Below are 17242 nucleotides of genomic sequence, written 5' to 3'. Positions count from 1 at the left end.
ACCACCAAGAAGCAGTTGAAGCTGGCTACGGTAATGGAGATGCCAGATTCTGGATTTTGGGTAAAAAGGGTTGCAGGATCAGGAAGCCAAACAAGAACTACATTACATGTCTCTTTATTTAATTCAAGCCCCAAAATTAAGAGATGTAATGCAAATTACAAAATTAAGAGATGTAATGGAAATGTAAATTCACCAGGCACAATCACACAAAAAATTATAAAGACAGATCCAGAGTTTGTAGGCAAGAAATCAGCAAGATTCTCTGAGATGTTTGGTAGGAGCACAGGTTGATTTTTAAGTTTTCTTTTCCTTCGGTCTACAAAAAAACATCCACAAATCCATAAAAATGAAGAATTATAATTTAAGATAAATTATATGTCACATATTTAAGCCTAGAGAAAAACAAGTGTGCAATGACACACAGTCCTCATTTTATCATGCCTTTGTATCATGCACCCCTGATATCCCATGCCACTTTGAATCATCTCCCAAAAGACTAGCCCCATTCTAAAATATTATTAATTACTTTGTACTTCTTGCAACTTAAAAGAAATTAAGCAATTAAAATTTTAGATGCATTCTTGAAATCCTACAGGAAGAAATCAGCTATTCAAAACCACCTGACAAAGGGATATGAAGGCAAAAACTCAATATTTTCTTGAAACAGAATGAAATGACTGATATATTCTAACTTTTTCTAAATAATTTACCCAAAGCTTATTGTACTTAAGCTTATTGTACACTTATTGTATGGTTTGCATTTCTAACAGAGTTTAGTATTTGATGACAATGTACCTGAGTTGCACTAGTTCTGATGTAATAGGCATACCTGCATTACTGCAAGTCTGAAGTACATATTTCTCTTTCCTCTAAGTGTTCAGAAGAAAAAATTTTAAAAAAACCAAAAAAAAAAAACCCCCAAAAAACCCACCAAAAGCTAACATGAGTGCTAAATACAGCCAAATGCCAAATGCTGCCCATGCAACTGCAAATGAGCCAGGTGTCCACTTCATTGTGAATCCCTGAATTTTCACTGAGAATGAAAAAATAATTCTCTGAGAAAGTATAAATACCTTTTAGCTGCTAATTTAAAACAGATTATTCTGTTTCATCGGATCATTATTGTCAAGAATGTTAGCCTTTCATTGTAGCAAGGTCAGGACACTTGGAAGAATATTAATAAGTTAGCACTGGGGGCTCACAAGGTTCCTTCATATGTTCCCTCAAGTCACATCATACTTGACTAAAAGAAAACATTTGCCTCTAAGTGTAAAGTGAAAAGAAACCCAGTGCAGCTATTAATATGTACCAATTAGCACAGCTGAGTTCAGACCTGTGTGTCTAAATGTCAATCAGGCCCAGGTGCCTTTTTTACCACAGAAAGACTTGATAGACTTTTTTCAGTAATTGCTTTTTGCAGTTATGAACTTCTAAGATGGAAGGAGGAGGGTATGTTCTGCCTACCTCCTTCCATGATTGCCATCATGGTCTGTCTGTAATTAAAATTCATTCTTTTAGAAATCATGGCTTCACTCAGTGCACTAACAACCCCTCTTGATGTACTAGGCTTTGAACCAGGCCCTTTTGAAACAGCAAATAGTCATATGGTCTAAGCAATGACAGGGGAGTACAAAGCAGTTCTACAGCAGCTTATTAAGAAAAAACAATAAGGTGATTTCAACACAAAAGCAGTTCCATTATATTAAAATATCCCTACTGTCACAACAAGTTGGAGGGTAAAGAAATAAAGTGTCCCTGCCAGGCACAACAGGACAGGTGAAGAAAAATGTAGATGCCAGACAGTTCAAATATACTTCATCCAAAACAGAGAAGTTTGACAGACAGAGATTTAAGACAAGGGTATCGTTTTTTCTGTAGCACTCAGATCTGCCGCTATGGATTATGGAGAGGCCATTTCTCTCTTTTTCTGGGGAAGGGGGAGAAGCAGCAACAATTTCCTTGCCATTTTCAGAGAATCCCAGCCTGCAAGTAAAAAAAAAAAAGTGCTTTTCTTTCTCATCATTGCTATGAAAGCCACACATAGTAAAATGTCTGTAAAACAGAACGTTAGAACAAAGGTGTTCAGCAGCTTCTGCTGATGTAACAGTAATGGACTTGGCATCTGTGTTAATTTCCTGACCACTTTTGTTTCTTCTCAGTCCTAGTCTTAAAGGTCAGAGAGAGCAGCCACCAACCTCTGTATACCACAAGAAATTAGTGGATGAATCAAAACAAACAAATGAATTATCAGTACATATTCTCTGGAAACAATATGCCGTAGCATAGAGAATGCATAAATCAAAAGGGTAGGTCCCCAACTGAGAGAAATTGCTGAAGCTACAGTGACAAGGAGATGCTGAATAAATAAACCTCAGATGTTTTGTTACCTGCACAAAAACAGAATAGGTCCCACAGAGTGTTCGTTTCAACTCAGCGGCTACTTTGAGAATGCAGATGATCAACTGCAATCCACTGAGTGCTATCAAAATCGAGAGTAAAATAATATTCCACTCCACTATGTTAGCAGGTTCTGTGCACTTAGACCAGGCAGGGTAATCTGTGAGGTACCTATTAGAGAAACACCAGACTGAAGTAAGAAGAACGTTTCTGACTACTGAGTTGGTTAACAATTTCTTCCAGAAGAGTTACACCAATGTTTCTTACCCCCCAGCAGTGTCTTTGAAAATATAATTCCATCCACTTGATGAATTGCAGAAAGGGCCTTGAATCAAATGCAGGGTAGAAATGATGCAACTGTATCCCGAGAAAGCAATTCCAAGCAGGGCTAGCACAATAGAAATAAAACTCTGAAGTAAAGAGAGAGAGAGAAGTATTACCTTGTGGAGATAGTGTCAACAGCAAATATGATCATTCAGCCTGTCTAGCTACTTCCTTGGGGCTGATTTTCACATTTGATTTTCCCAGTCTTCAAAACTCAGAAAGAAAAATAGCAGGTAAAGAATAGTAAGAATACACATACAAAATAAAGATTAAGACAGAGCTTAAGACAGTTCTACAACTACAAGTTATATATTATTGGGGTGGGGTTTTAAACTTGCATTTTTGTAAAGTTGTTTCACAAAATACCAGAGGAATGCAGCTGTGTATTAAATATGTCTGCATCCCAGACAGAGCATGTTCAGTACTTTCTGAAAAAAAAAAACCTTCCAAATAATACAGGCAAAGAGATAAAGCTATTTAGCTGGTGTGCCTCATTCTATGTTCTCATTTTATTTTACAAGGATTTGGGGGAAGTGTGTGTCTAATTTTCTTTCATCCTGCTTATGCTTCAGATGAAAGAAGCTACACTTTCAGTGACCTTGCAACCCAATTTAGAATCCTCTGTGAAAGGAAGTGAAAACAGAGCAGTGGAGAGGGCAGCAGGATGTGCTGGAGCAGGAGGGCGTTGGAAACAAATACTAATGTGATGCACAGAAATAAAACACAGCCTCACCCTGTAGGTTTTGTTACAGCTCTCACTCTGGCAGCACCGATAGAACACACTACACTCCAGTGTTATTAGAATTGCTGCCAAAAGAAGGATCTGTAAGAGAGCATCATAAGGTCAGTGAGATAACTGCAGATACTAAGCCAAAGCCTCCTTCACCTTTGGAAGGCATCTGCAGGGACTGCAGAGGGCATCTGCAGAAGGAACTGCATCTCTTCTGCTGTCTTGATATTTTAAAGCTGATCCATAGGACAGCACAATTACCCAAGGCATACATGGAACAGGAGTGGTTTTAGTAGACTGCTGGTGCACTTGTGTCTTGTACTTGAAAGACAAAGAGTACAGCCTCTACCATCACAGTAAAGTGCTATGACCTTGGGCACAGCTACACCAGTGAAGCTGAAACTATAAAACCAAGGTCACAAACAAAAGAATCAATACCAGTGAAACGAAGGATATTTTATTGATGCAAACACATCAGTTCAACACCTTCTTGCTGACACAGGCACACAAATCAGAGTACTGCCTTCCTTACCAACTAGAAAAAAGTCAATAACACAAACTTTTGATTACATTCACCTGGACTTTCATTTGCCAAGTATCCACACTAATTTATACAGACTATTGGATTATTTAAGCCTGATCCTAGAATTACTTTGATGAATAGGATCTGGGCTCCAGAACCACAAACTGCCATTCAGAGAGGCATAGGTTTGAAAAGGGAAGTATGAGAAGAGAATATTCCTGAATCACAGCACTATCATATGCTGCTGACTGGTTTGTAAAAGAATGATACATGCATTTTTAATAAATTGTTAATAATCTTAAGGCTAAAAAATTCTTCAAAATATCAGTGCCATTGTTGCAGTTAATGTTTTTAATCCATTTTCAACTGTTTTTCTGTTTGAATCATCTGTCTGGTAATTTTTTCTTCTGCTAGAACGGAAGGTTTTTCTTCTGCTTAAAGAGAATACACAATTTCAAAAGAATGTCTAATGTTTTAATAACAGTTCAGCACCTTCATATGAACCCTTTGAAGTACTGACTGTGTGCAATGAACTTTGATCACATAACTGCTTTCTGTTCCTGAGGTTACAGCTCTTTATGAACATGATAAAGAGCATGAACAGCTGGCAACTCCACGGTCGTTTACTACAGCAGATGAGCATATTACAAATGTAGCAGGGAAAATCCTACTATGCTAATCACAATGAGACAATTCTCTAAATTTAGTCTGACAACAGGAGTACCTGATACATTGTGAATGCTATTCCGTCTTCTAAATAGTGGACTGCTTACAGCTCTTAAAAGCATTTGAACCATTATTAGAAGCTCTTTTTTTTCATTTGGGTAAAAGAGCTCTAATTCAACTTCCACAGGTGGTTAAATCAACATACTGTTTGCCTCCATAATACAAGCATAAATTACATAAACAAAAAGACAGCAGAAAAGAAGCCCCAACACACCCTGTAATATCATTTGCACTTAATAACATACATAACTTGTCATTCAGTATACTAACTTTTTTTTCAGTTTGACTGAGTTTTCTGCCTACAGTGGTTTTTGTTGAAGCAAGCCATATGTTCTTTTGCTAAAGCAATTACATTACTGAAGAGTAATCCAATATTATTTGCGGTAGAACGCAATTCATTGAAAATCCATAGACTGAGCACTTACCATCACACCTGAGAAACAGATGCCTTCAAAATACCACTCATGGTTGGGGAGCTGGTAACCGGCAGGATGCGGAGCTTTCCCGTTTGGGAAGTACAGGAGGATGTTCACAACTATACTCCAAAGGGCAAGAGGTACCAGCAGGCAACTCAAACAGCTTCCACATGCCTCCAAAGCCATCTCTCAAGAACTCTGGAAGTTTTGCTCTTCTAAGCGAACAAAAGTTTACAAGACCTTCAATATAAGAAATGTTTTGACCTCCCCAGCTTGATTCAGCATTTCATATTCACAGGAACCAGTGACTGGGGTGTGATTCCAGGAACAGAAGTGCTTAACAGTTAGCAGAACAAAAGATGAATATCACTGTGTAAACTCACTGTCCTGTGTTAAACACGTCTTTATGTAGTCATTTCCCTTCTTTTAAAAGATCCTCCTTTGTGATCTTCCAAATGAAATATATCTAGGAGTCAGACTCAGGAAGGAACTTCAAAGCTCTCATTTCCGAGTGACTGCTCAAAAATGTCCTCCTCCCCACAACACAAACTGCAACATAATTTGTGACAGAAGCAAGGTTTTTCAACCTTACTGAAGCATGGGGAAGGGGGTTGAAAGAAGATAAATATGCCCAGTCTCTGTACAGAAGACCACACTTTGCCTTATACTACAGGGATTTATTAAGAGGACCCTGAGGGGGAACCAATGAGTTCCTGACTTGGGGCAGCAGGCTGAGTCTGGGCCATCTTGCAGACACTACAGAAGCCCAAATAACACTGGTTAGAAACTTTAAGGCAGATTTATTTTCACACTTTTAATCAATTACTCTTTCCCACAGCATTATGTGGCTCCAGTGCTTTGCAAATTAAATCCTGCTATTTCTCCAATTGTTTCATTCTGTGCTTACAGCTGAGCTTGCACAGCTACAAGCCTGACCTATGTAGATGTGACTTCTTGTGCAGGACAAAGGGTCTGGCTGTTGTTTTGAAATGCCTGCTGTTTGCACTGCACAAAGCCAAAGTCAGACAGCTTTCCCATAGCCAATGTCCTCATTCCCCAACCCCTGAGCATCTAAACACTATCCCAGTAACAAAGAGCCAGGGCAGTTTGAGCACTTGCAGCACAACTCAAGACTTCAGTCTTATGCCCCTGTGCGTCACCAGAAAAGTAACTCAAGAATGACCTTATGCTTTACTCAATAGCAAAGTTGCAGCCAAAGAACAAAAAAAAAAAAAAAAAAAAAAAAGAAAAAACCCACAAAAAATCACCACAAAACAAAAAAAAAAGGGGTCTCTATCAAAAGCAGGAAGGCTATTTTTAGAAGCAATGACATCCCAACATATTTTCCTTGTGAGCTGTTTCAGGCTCTTCACACATGAGGCTTCTCTCATCCTCTCATGAGAGCTGTTTGGATTGCATGTTGTAACTAATTCCATACTATCACTTAACATGAGATCACACAAGAAAATGGGCAGGGTGGTACTCACACAATTGCACCATTCTTCTACCTGTTCTCTGCTGTGACTCTCCTTTTTTCCTAAGAGGCTTCATTTTGAAGTCCTCATTCTTGATCTTCTCATATTTCCTGTTTTACTCTCTCACCACCATGGATACTTTTTTCAGGTCTTCCTCTAATCAGAATTAGTAGCAAACCTGCCTTTCCAGACTCATAGGCAGAGACAGAACTCATGTCCTTGACAGGATGCCACAGAGAGCAGAGAAAACAGCTGCATTAAAATCACGCACATCCAATCCCCATGACTGATTTTTTTAGTACAGAACCCAAAGATCATATAATTGGCTGAAATATTTTCTTAAAAGCAAAGGCCAAAATTAGTAGCAAGCATCTTATTTTATAGTCAAATTTGATGCCATTTCCATTATAACCTGTTCTGATTAGAAGAAGCTAACTTGAGAAATGATGACTGAAGCAGCATTTGTTCTGCAGTACTGCAGTCTGCTTCATGACTTTGTTTTTATACTGAGCTCTGCAAAGCTCAGTGTGGTTATTTTTCTGGCACACAATGCCACTAGAACAGGAAACAACTATTTTATACTAAGAATTAAGCAAACCTGTAAGCCAATTTTTCAAGCATCTTGCCAAGTGTTGCAAGCACTGCTTTTTCCATTGCTGGCATTATTCATGAACTGATTCCAAGCCTGTTCCCGAAAAGTCATGTTTACTCTGTGTGACTTCTCTGCCAGATGATATGAATACAACCTAAGCCAATCACTTCTTCACAATGTAACTGACAAATCTCTCCAAACACTGTCTTATGCACCAGACAACAAAATAATCCAGCTGGCCATTTTTTACATGACAATATAAATAGTGAGTAGTAATGCTGTGCATTAGGGCTACAGGAATCTATTGGTGCTGCATGCATTTGTGCTGAAGTTTCAAGTCTAAACCCTAGCCTAATCATTCTATACATAGAAATTCTATATAATGCAAAATTGTTTCAGTTCTTTAAGTAATTGTGTGTACCAGAAAAACATATAACCATTATGCAAGAACACAGGTGAAAATCCTAAAATTGCATGGTAATTATGCATTATTTCATTGAGGACTTTCTTTTCCACTTTCTCTCCTTCCACACCCCATTTAAACTTGCAGATATCTTTTTTCAAAACTGTATCTTCACACACAAAGACACTGTATCACACAGCTGCAAGGAATTTTCTGTGTATTCATATGTGCATGCACATAATCTCCTTCCTCCCTCCCCTAGCAGGGCAGGACAAGGATAGACACCACAAAGAAATGGCATTAAAGTCCTTCAACTACTTCTATGTATTTAGGTATGAATAAATACTCTTGCAAAATTCAGGTATCCTGAGATTCTAGATACAAACTCTTTTCATCTGAGAATTCTTCTGCTGGTGTAGATGTACATGGACAATTTTGCTTTCGCAGTTCACTTCTTTTTTTTCAGGTGTACATTTGTACAGGGCAGACGTAACTGTGCAGACAGCCTGAGACACACCTGAAGTTTCTGGCTATCTTTAAGGAGCACCCTCCTAGTTACCAATAGTGTAAGGATGCACTGACACCCATTGGAACTTCTTTTTCTCCCATGAATAGAAAATAACTTGCTTGTTTTCAAAGACAATATGAACAGCTAAATTCCGAAAGTGAGCCTCATTCCTTTGAAAAGGAACATCGCATTTTGGTTTTCCCTTGAAAAATGCCATTGCCAGCAGCAATGCTACCTACCATGCTGGCTTTGCCAGCAATTCTGTTGCCAGCACATTATTCAGATGTACTTGTGATGAAACATTCACTCTAATGTGGGACAAGCTGCATTCAGAGGTTCTTACCCAGGACCTTACAGTAATGCCTGCAGGCTGTTAACTGGTAAAATCAGGTTTTTCAGATTAATCTATCTTTACTGACCTGAATTTGGACTGTATTCCTTGAACACTGTGAAGCCTGAGGGTGGCTGAGGCAAAAAACAAGAGTCATACCCACATCTTGTTTCATCTCAGGCCTGTAATGGAGCAATCAGGAGGTGATCCCCCTTGGGAGGGCAGGAGGGGCTCAGCTGGGCCCAGATGGGCAGGGACCCCCTCAGCTCCCTGGCTGAGAACTGCCAGCCCTGACCCAGGATCAAGTCTCCATGTGTGCTGTTGTACCTGACCCAGAGCTGTTGTTGAACCCTTATTGAGGAACAAACACCTGTTTCAGTTAAATGAGCCAAACCAAGCAAGGAAGCAGTTCCCACTCTGGCAGAGCCTGCTGGAGAGGAAAAACAGGTTATAATCTGACTGCATTAAATCCATGTTCTCATGCCACTGCTGTCCTTTACTCCAAGACCAGGCAAGCAGTGTTTCAACATGGGCAGGGAAGGAATCACTGACGCCTCCTGGGTATTTTTAATACAAATCTTTATTTGTGAAATATAGGGGAAGTTCAGAAAAATCCTGAAAAGCCCTCAATCATCCACATTTTACTGCTGTTTTGGTTTTGGTCCAGCTGACCAAAACCTTGTATCCAGGCCAGGCTGGATTTGGTTTGTGTTCATTCCAAGATTGGAATGAAAAAGCAACTTTATTGGGAAAACAGGACAAAGTACAGAGCTGTTGTGTCAGTAGAAAGAGAAAAATAAATAAAGCCACTTTAGTGACACGTGTTAAGGCAGTTGCCTGCACCAAGATGAAATGCACAAAAGATATTCAGGATACATTTTGCATTTCAGTTCAGGCAGGTTAGCGGAAAACCTGCATATGACTCCAACAACAAAGGCCCCAGGTCAGTTAAATTCATGGCAACAGTTTGCACAGTTTGACAACAATTTGTATTTCAGTTTGCCTGGAATATTAAAAAAAAAAATCCACAGTATATTCATGACAGCACACACATGCACCGATGTCAATACATTGTCAGGGTTCTAGCAAACATATGTCTGTGGGGGGAACAAAAAGAAAGAAACATATTAACGGAAAGAATGCTGATATTGTATCCAACTAAAAATGCAAAAAATTAACCTGAGCACATTTAGAAAACTGTAGCATAGCTCTTCTATACTGGAGTTAGAGCAAGGAAGACAGGAGGAAGAAAGCAGCAATAGTTTTGAAAGAGCCACAGCACTCAACTGTGTCAATTAAAAATGTGAAACGCATGCTTATCTATAGTGTGTGATATAAATTAAATCTGGTTCATACTTTAAACCATGGTTATTCCAACACTAGCACTCTGATACTGATTTTGGAATATGTCCAAACTATTTAACAAGGCTTTAAAGAATTTGGAGAAAATTTCCTTTCCTCACTCAAAAAAAAAAAAAAAATCCACCTTCAAAAACCTTCCAGATCTGTCTGCAGATTTTGTTAGCTATTTGCAATTTAATTCTTTCTCTTATCTTACTTCCACTATGCAAGGCCAGGATGCTGCAGTTTTCATTATATGCAGCATATGGTCAGTAGTTTCTGAGCTGCTGTGGACAAAAGCCAAGGCTAATACAATATCGTTAAACAAGCACCACACAATGGCACAATGGTTTAGGCAAAGACCACCAACACCAGGAGATCTGTATCTCAGTTATATCACCGATGCAGTGTGATGATGATCACACGTGTCATTGAACAGACAAAAACCCTCTAGCTCCCAGATCTCAGGCAGATTGACATTACTGTGACAGCTGAGGAGTCAGCTGAAAGCATGTGATCAAACACTACATGACAAATCTAATCACAACAGGGCTATAGGAACAGCTGTACAGGGAATTGTTGCTTAAGAATACCTATAAAGTAACTGCTGATAAAACTCCACAGTAGTATAAGTAATAAGTGACTTGTTCATCTGAGAAGCATGGGTATATCTGCAAACTACTTACCTCCTCATGACTGCAGCACAACCCACACAGTCCTCCAAGAATGCCATTGATTATCTGTATGAAGCACAGAATGAATTCTATTCCTCCCAAAACAAGGAGGATGGAAAAGAGGGTAACGTTCCACTGCACGATGTTTTGAGGTTCCTGACATTCAGACCACTTGTTATATTCAAACAAGTACCTGTACACAGCAATTAAAAGCATATTAACATTGTGTCAGAGGAGGATACTTACCATATACTATAACCAAATTATTTCTAGTCTGTAACTGTATTGAGGATATTCACTCTATGGAGTCCTAATAGGCTAGGTTCTCTTAGAAATAGATTCTTAAGGGAATAGAAAAAGCAATGGTTTACTCCATGCAAGGTTTCTCTGGTTTCGGAAGATGTTGAAATATCAACCACACATTTCTGCTAAGTCTTAATTTCTTTTTAAAAAAATAATCTAAGCTATAAAGGCAGAATTTCCTATTGTTAGTTAAGTGAGGCACAAACTCAAGAAAGCTGAAAGAGCAAAGGTTTTTCTCAAAGCAATCACAAGAGCTTTGCAGGATTGGGCGTTCTTTCTAAAGACAGCAGTCACTGATCTGAGGCAAATGGCTCACTTTCTCTCCTGTGTTGCTGTCTTTGGGCCCACATATGCTTACTTGGATAAGCCAAACAGAACAAATTTGGTGAGGTACTGCAGCATTTCAGCTGTTACTGCTCACTCACATCTTGAGAACATCAGCACTTGCCTTCAGCAAGGACTCAAACTGGTTCTTCTACACTCAGTCACAGTCAGGAGGATGGAGAAGGAGGAATGACACAAGTGAAATACAAGATATACAAGAGATAGAAGTGAAATATAAAACTCAAACTCTGTTGCAAAGAGTTTTATGTGGTTTCTTAGTACTCCAACTGCCTCTGGTCTGGCATCAGCCATAAGCTGTTGCTAGATACACCCTTGAGGCTGCCAGCCATACAGACACTTTAAATGCATGTGATGATATGAACCACATCAGGATTTATGTGCATTAATGGAGAATAGCACACTGAGACTTTTTTTGCAGGAGAACCTTAATTAGGGATGATTAGTAGCTTCTTGCCCTCTCTGCCCTGCAGTGTACAAAGATTCTTTTAAATCTTCTCAAGTTTCATTTATGAGATTCTACGCCATTGTCACTTATGTGGGCATTGTGCCACTTTATGCTGGTGCAAAGCAGCTTCAGAAGCAAGACTGATGAAACAGACTCTTACACAAATGATGAGACAAATATCTTAACAACCACTATTCCTAGTTTGTAAATCCTTCAAAGTCCTAAAACTTTATATTTTGTTAGAGATGTTCATGGACATGGACAATATATGATGTATAGATTTAATCACCTTTTTTTTTTTTTTTATGGCTTTGGTTTTATACTCTAGCAGCAAGGGTAATTGATGCCATTTGTTAAGTTCTAATTGGGAAGGATAGATTTGTTATGGATAGATAGTTATGAGTAGATTTTGGTATATGGTTACTGAACATTGCTGAAAGGTACTGGAATAAAGCCCATGTGTACATTGGGAAGAGATAAAATCCTCATGAACAGATGACTTACCCCCCAGAGGAGTCAGTGAAAGGATAGATCCAGTTTCTTTCTAGGTGGGTAAGACAATACGGTCCTTGGGACAAGCCCAGTGCTGAAATGATTATACAGTATCCAGAGCCAAGGATCCCAACCAAGGCTGCCAGAACTGAGGACAGCATCTGCAGAGCAGACATAAACATGAGCTTTCAGCACAGCCATTGCCTCGTCTTTGGGATTACCTGGGACTGGGATGTACAGGCTCACTTACCGCACAGCTCTTTCCACAGCCCTCATGGCCACAGCTGTCGTCATTGTGCAGCCCAATGAACACGGCAGCTGCAATGAGTACCTGGGTATGGAGCAAAAATCCCACACTGTTCCTTTTGGCTGCGCAGACAGGGCAGATATAACACAGTCTTCAAACTGCATTCATTTATGTTGCTTCTTGGCAGTCAGCTGTACAGGTCATTCAGCTTTACTCCTATTTAACACTGTAGGCATCTCACTACTGACAACACCAACACCAGGACAGGTATATTTCTATTGCCACTGTGGCAATATTGCACTTAAGCACAGAAAGAGACTGTGGGGGTATTGCTACATTTAAAGTATTTCAGCTTTTAAAATTTCTCTTTTCATTAAAGGCTGTATTTGCAAATAAAATGCTTTGCAAAAAAAAAAAAAAAAGAAAAAAGGGCATTAACTTCATCCCAATGAGGACTACAAAATAAAGTTGTTGATAAACAGCTGCTGCCAATATACTTGTACTTAAGAGCAATCATCATTACCTGTGTGAGAAACCAGTCTGACTAGAGTAGAAAGTCTAGTAAAATTTTGCTCAATTCAGACAAACACCTCATTATAGACATCTACTTTTTTCCAAGATTTCAGAACCAGTTCCCAGTGACAGAAATGCAAAGTAACAAAGTGGAAGCTATCCATGAAAAGCATAAACCATCCAGAGTTTTTAGCATAAAATCAAGAATGAACTGAAGGAGCTGAATGAATAAGAAGGAGCTGATTAAAAAGAGGATCCTCCCACCAGCAATAATAGCACTTAACAGTGCCCACTTAAGACTCTACACCCAAGAGTACTCTAAAAAAAAAAATAAAGAAAGGGTAGAGAGTTATTTGCAAATGCCACAGACTTACTTAACATGAAACTAGAATAATAACTATCCTGTTGAACAGACACACACTTGTTAACCCTTACTCAAACCTGATGCTGACCCCAGTGCTTCAAGTCCAGAGGAGGTTGTACAAGTGCACTGCAGGAGAAGTTCCATTGGTTCCATTTGTATTATTCTGCAAGTAAAGCCCAGTCTTTGCAAATCCCACTCTAGGTCCCAATGGAACTGTAATACAGCTTTAAGAACCTCTCACAACACAAAACACCTTAGCATGCAGTTGTTTTCAACCTGTGATTTGCAGACACCTTGAGATCATAAAATCATAGAGTTTTAAGAATTGGGAGGGACCTATAACCTATTTCTAAGAGGACTTCTAAAAGAAGGTGAAAAAGGAAGCCTGGAGTTAGGGGTCTTAAGTATGCTGCAGTGTGGTCCACAAAACTGAAAAGATAGAAAATAAGAGCTTCAGATTAATGACACCCTGTAATGAACACACTCAGTCCTTGCATCCTGTTACTCAAATGCAAAGCTTTGACAACTAGCACTCAATTCCTCTGAATAAACAGCTAAGGCAGAGAAATACCTGTCAGCATGTCAGATAATAGGAATTAAGGAATTGGGTCTAAATGTTCATTATTTAGGGACATTTAAAAGGAAAGTAGTTCAATAATATAACAGAAATTTAAGAGGTAACCCTTTATGCAAACTGTGACCTGCTGAGAGGCTTGGTTTTACTTTTACATTTGGATTTTGTGCCCCTGACCCTATGATTTTTTCAGCTTTAAAGTGGCATAATGTTGTAGATAACACAATCAATAATAATTAATTATAGGTATTGGATAATATAGCTCTGGTTTTTTATACAACTACAGAGACACCTGTTGACAAAGATATTTGATGAATAAATTCAGGTAACCAGTAGAGAAAGAGCAGTACCAAGTACCTCCAAAATAAACTTGAAAGAAGACACTAGGTTATTACTTACCAGAAAGCCTCCACCTAGAATGCCATGAAGGCACTCCACGTATCTGCTGAGGTGATGCTCTGAAGCAAATCTTGTTTCACCATTGGGAAAATAAAGTAAAGTGTTGGCCACAATGCAGAGGAGGGCAAGGATGAGCAGCTTATAACCAACACATCTAGCACACCTTCCAAAACACATATTTTCAACTTTAAAAATCCTCCTTCGACTTGTCCGATTCAACCTATCTCACACCTGTCCACACCTAAAAGAAGATCAGTGTTTATTCTCGCCTCCTTAAATACCAGGGGTTACCTAACTACCTCGATGACGCTTACAGCCCTTCCTAACCACCATTCCCAATTGCAGAGTGAGAGGGCAGGGATGGCAGAACACCACCGCCCTTTTAAAATGCATTAATTGTAGATGAACCAAACGCAATGAAGGAAATACTGAATACTAGGTGATTGCACACAAACATATGATGCTTGGAATAATCACTGGTGAGCATGATTAGACGTGAACAACAGGCTTAAACCACAACACAAGTTCTGTTAGGAACTGAAGGAAAAATGTTTTGTTTTCTTTGTTAGAAGCAGCTTTGAATTTTAGGTTTATAGGCTGATTCAGAACAACCTGAAGCCAGGGAGAGACCTGGCTGACTTCAACAGCACTGAGTCAGAGTTTTGGGTATAAACAGAAAAAGGTCTACAGCAATGAGACGTATGTAGAGCAACCTCTCACTTTGCTGTCCTGTTGATTGGAGCAACAGAAAACCTCACCAGGAGGTTGGAAAACAAATAAAAGGAACAGGTAAGCTTCTTAGGATTGTCCTTGTTCTTTCCATTATAAGACAAGCTGATTTTAGATTAGCAGTCAATTAGTAAATGGTTTGGTAACAGCTAAACCAAGCAAACACTCGTGAAAAATACTGCTTAAACAAAGATTATAAAAGAGAGTCCTTGCACTGAAATATCATGTATAGAGACACACACAAAAAGAAAAATGCCAAGAAAGAAACAGATTATATCCAAAGTTTCCAAATGGTGTTTTATGTACCAGTAACACTAATTTCCATAGTAAATGGAAACACAAAGTGCACTATAAAAATTAAGACCTAGCCTTTTCTCCCTCCGGCAAATTTTTCTAAAATAGCCCAGAGACTTTTTCTTCAGACACAGCTCAACATAAAGGTGTGAGCTGCCATGCCTACTGCCATCACATGACAAGAGGTAACTAAAATGCACAGCCCAAATCCAGGCGCTGCTGCTGCTGCCATCATCACAGTACAATGCAATTCTCATTGCAAAACCAGAAGCTAGGCAAATGGAGTTTGGGAATGTACAGGGTATTAGAAGACTATAATGAAACTTTAAAAAAACCATTCAGGTTTCGTTTTTGAAGGTGGAGTGGGGTGTGTTTAATAGCTAAATAACATGGTAGACACAAGTCCAAGTCAAAATCATGGTATTCTTGCAAGAGATGTGTGCAACACTTATGCTGAGAAGGAAGGTGCAAAAATAAAGGCTGGGGGGTGAAGCAAGGGAAGAGAGCAGGCTTGTGCAGCTGTGGCTTTGTGATGTAACTTCTCCGGGTATTGTAGTTGCTGACCTTGGAGATTTCCTTCACGATGAGAAATATCCTCCAATTGTACAAACATAGGCTGGCCATTATTGTGTGCTTCACCTCTAATGACTAAAACAACCCTAAACATTATTCTGCAAGTTTCCTCTGCAGAAGAAGACAGACGCTCCACTGAAAACTTCCTTTATTTTGTTGGGCTAAAAGCCCAAACCACTCCTTCCCCAAAACTCACCACCCAACACCCTTCCCCCCACCTCAACAACCACACCAACATATTGCCTGTGGGACATGGATTTAAAACCCTAGCCCTAATCATATATTTGAAAACTTGTAAATTTGTTCTATTTACAACTTAAATAATGGTTTTCTAAATACTTCATTTTTAAAAAATTACGTCATCAAGAATACCCTGTATTTAAAATCAATTTAAAATATCTTCAATGACCTTGAAAACAGTGTGAAGAAAGAAAGAAATAAAACAAACATGGTATTTGATGCAAATACAATTTTTTTACATTGAAAGTTCTGGTCAGGTGTGAATCAAGGGGGCTTCACCAATGCCACTGCCATTTGGACACCCTAAGGTGCAGCTTCTACCAGAAAGTTTAACCAGAATATAACTTTTCTTTGCAGAATTTCTGGTGGTCCCACCCACCATCAGAAAAAGGTTAATGGAGGAAAGTGACTCTCATAGAAGCACTGACAGGATGTGGTAACTGCATGGGATCTGCAGGTGAGACAGCAAAGGAAATAATGGCATGGGCTTCACAGACTCATTTGGAAAGACTGGGCAGCACAACGTATGCATTTACACAGGTTATTCATTCCCACTTGTATTCTCCTGCAAGCTGTTCTCCTTTGGTCTTTTACTGTTTAATAGGTTGCTGCTCATGGAGGCCAGTGCTGGCTCAGACAATTGTTGGGAACATAGTGGGAATGTGTGGTCACCTGTTGGCTAAACTAAGGGCAGGGTCTTGGCCAGCTGGGCAGACAGAGCTCCTGCTGACCTTAGGACAACTCCAGCTCCCTTTGACCCATCCATGCTGCCATCCACTTCTCAACATTCAAATGGTGCATTACCCATGTTTTCCAGTAATCACCCACAAAAACACTGTGATGCAGCTGTTAACTGTCCTCACCACCTCTCAAGCCTACATTGGTTGACAAACTTGACCTGGACAGTCACAAGAGGAAACTGCTCATCATGAAGCCCTCGGTGCCTATGGTCTCCTGGCCACAGACAGAAGAAAGTCTCCAGATTAACTTTTATTAATTAGATCGCAACTCCTCAGATGAACTAATGAGCTACTTATGAGCACAAGCAACTACCTACTGTTACGAGAGCAATTGCTCCTAACACAGCTGTAACACACATACAGGTGCTTGGTTGCTGTCTCTGTCACCACTTTGAGACAGAAACCTGATCTGAACCGTACAAGTCAGTGTGGAGCGAGCGCTCACACTTCACACAGCACACACTGACACATACAGGGAACGTTTCGTTTATTAGTAATAATGCTGACCTAAGAAGGAGTCAGCAACTATGCAACAAAAGTAGAT

At 39.4% G+C, this 17242-nt stretch overlaps 2 protein-coding genes across 4 annotated transcripts; both read right to left on the bottom strand.

Annotated features, from left to right (window-relative positions):
• Positions 1–98: 98 nt before the first annotated feature.
• Positions 99–7089, bottom strand: TM4SF18 (transmembrane 4 L six family member 18). 3 transcript variants are annotated; one of them, XM_059855970.1, is made up of 6 exons: positions 6625–7085; positions 5126–5331; positions 3455–3544; positions 2665–2807; positions 2388–2568; positions 99–1983 (listed from the first exon to the last, which is right to left on the bottom strand). In XM_059855970.1, the coding sequence occupies exons 2-6, from the start codon at positions 5300–5302 to the stop codon at positions 1969–1971; spliced, it is 606 nt and encodes a 201-aa protein (XP_059711953.1). In that variant the 5' UTR covers positions 5303–5331; positions 6625–7085; the 3' UTR covers positions 99–1968. The 3 variants fall into 3 exon arrangements, with proteins under 3 accessions (XP_059711953.1, XP_059711952.1, XP_059711954.1); XM_059855969.1 differs by having other exon boundaries at positions 6604–7084; XM_059855971.1 differs by lacking the exon at positions 3455–3544 and having other exon boundaries at positions 6604–7089.
• A 1898-nt stretch (positions 7090–8987) lies between these two features.
• Positions 8988–14483, bottom strand: LOC132331981 (transmembrane 4 L6 family member 1-like). Its single transcript, XM_059855972.1, has 5 exons — positions 14123–14483; positions 12276–12356; positions 12038–12186; positions 10453–10633; positions 8988–9522 (listed from the first exon to the last, which is right to left on the bottom strand). Exons 1-5 carry the CDS (start codon positions 14297–14299, stop codon positions 9508–9510), a joined length of 603 nt encoding a protein of 200 aa, XP_059711955.1. The 5' UTR covers positions 14300–14483; the 3' UTR covers positions 8988–9507.
• Between the last annotated feature and the right edge of the window lie 2759 nt (positions 14484–17242).

Source organism: Haemorhous mexicanus, chromosome 10, assembly GCF_027477595.1.
Source record: "Haemorhous mexicanus isolate bHaeMex1 chromosome 10, bHaeMex1.pri, whole genome shotgun sequence".
In the NCBI taxonomy this organism is placed as follows: Eukaryota; Metazoa; Chordata; class Aves; order Passeriformes; family Fringillidae; genus Haemorhous; species Haemorhous mexicanus.
The sequence above is the reverse complement of the archived record's forward strand: the minus strand, read 5'-3'. Positions and strand labels throughout refer to the sequence as shown.

Bases quoted from the DNA above. Each gene is read 5' to 3' on its own strand.
- LOC132331981 (XM_059855972.1), bottom strand. From the start codon at position 14,299: ATGTGTTTTGGAAGGTGTGCTAGATGTGTTGGTTATAAGCTGCTCATC. The intron at 12,187-12,275 runs GTAAGTGAGCCT...TCTGCTCTGCAG, and splicing joins GCTGTGGAAAGAGCTGTGCG to ATGCTGTCCTCAGTTCTGGC. The intron at 10,634-12,037 runs GTAAGTCATCTG...TGCTGTGTACAG, and splicing joins TTCACTGACTCCTCTGGGGG to GTACTTGTTTGAATATAACA.
- TM4SF18 (XM_059855970.1), bottom strand. From the start codon at position 5,302: ATGGCTTTGGAGGCATGTGGAAGCTGTTTGAGTTGCCTGCTGGTACCT. The intron at 3,545-5,125 runs GTAAGTGCTCAG...GCTCTCTTACAG, and splicing joins TCTGTTTCTCAGGTGTGATG to ATCCTTCTTTTGGCAGCAAT. The intron at 2,569-2,664 runs GTAAGAAACATT...TTTCTCTAATAG, and splicing joins TTCAAAGACACTGCTGGGGG to GTACCTCACAGATTACCCTG.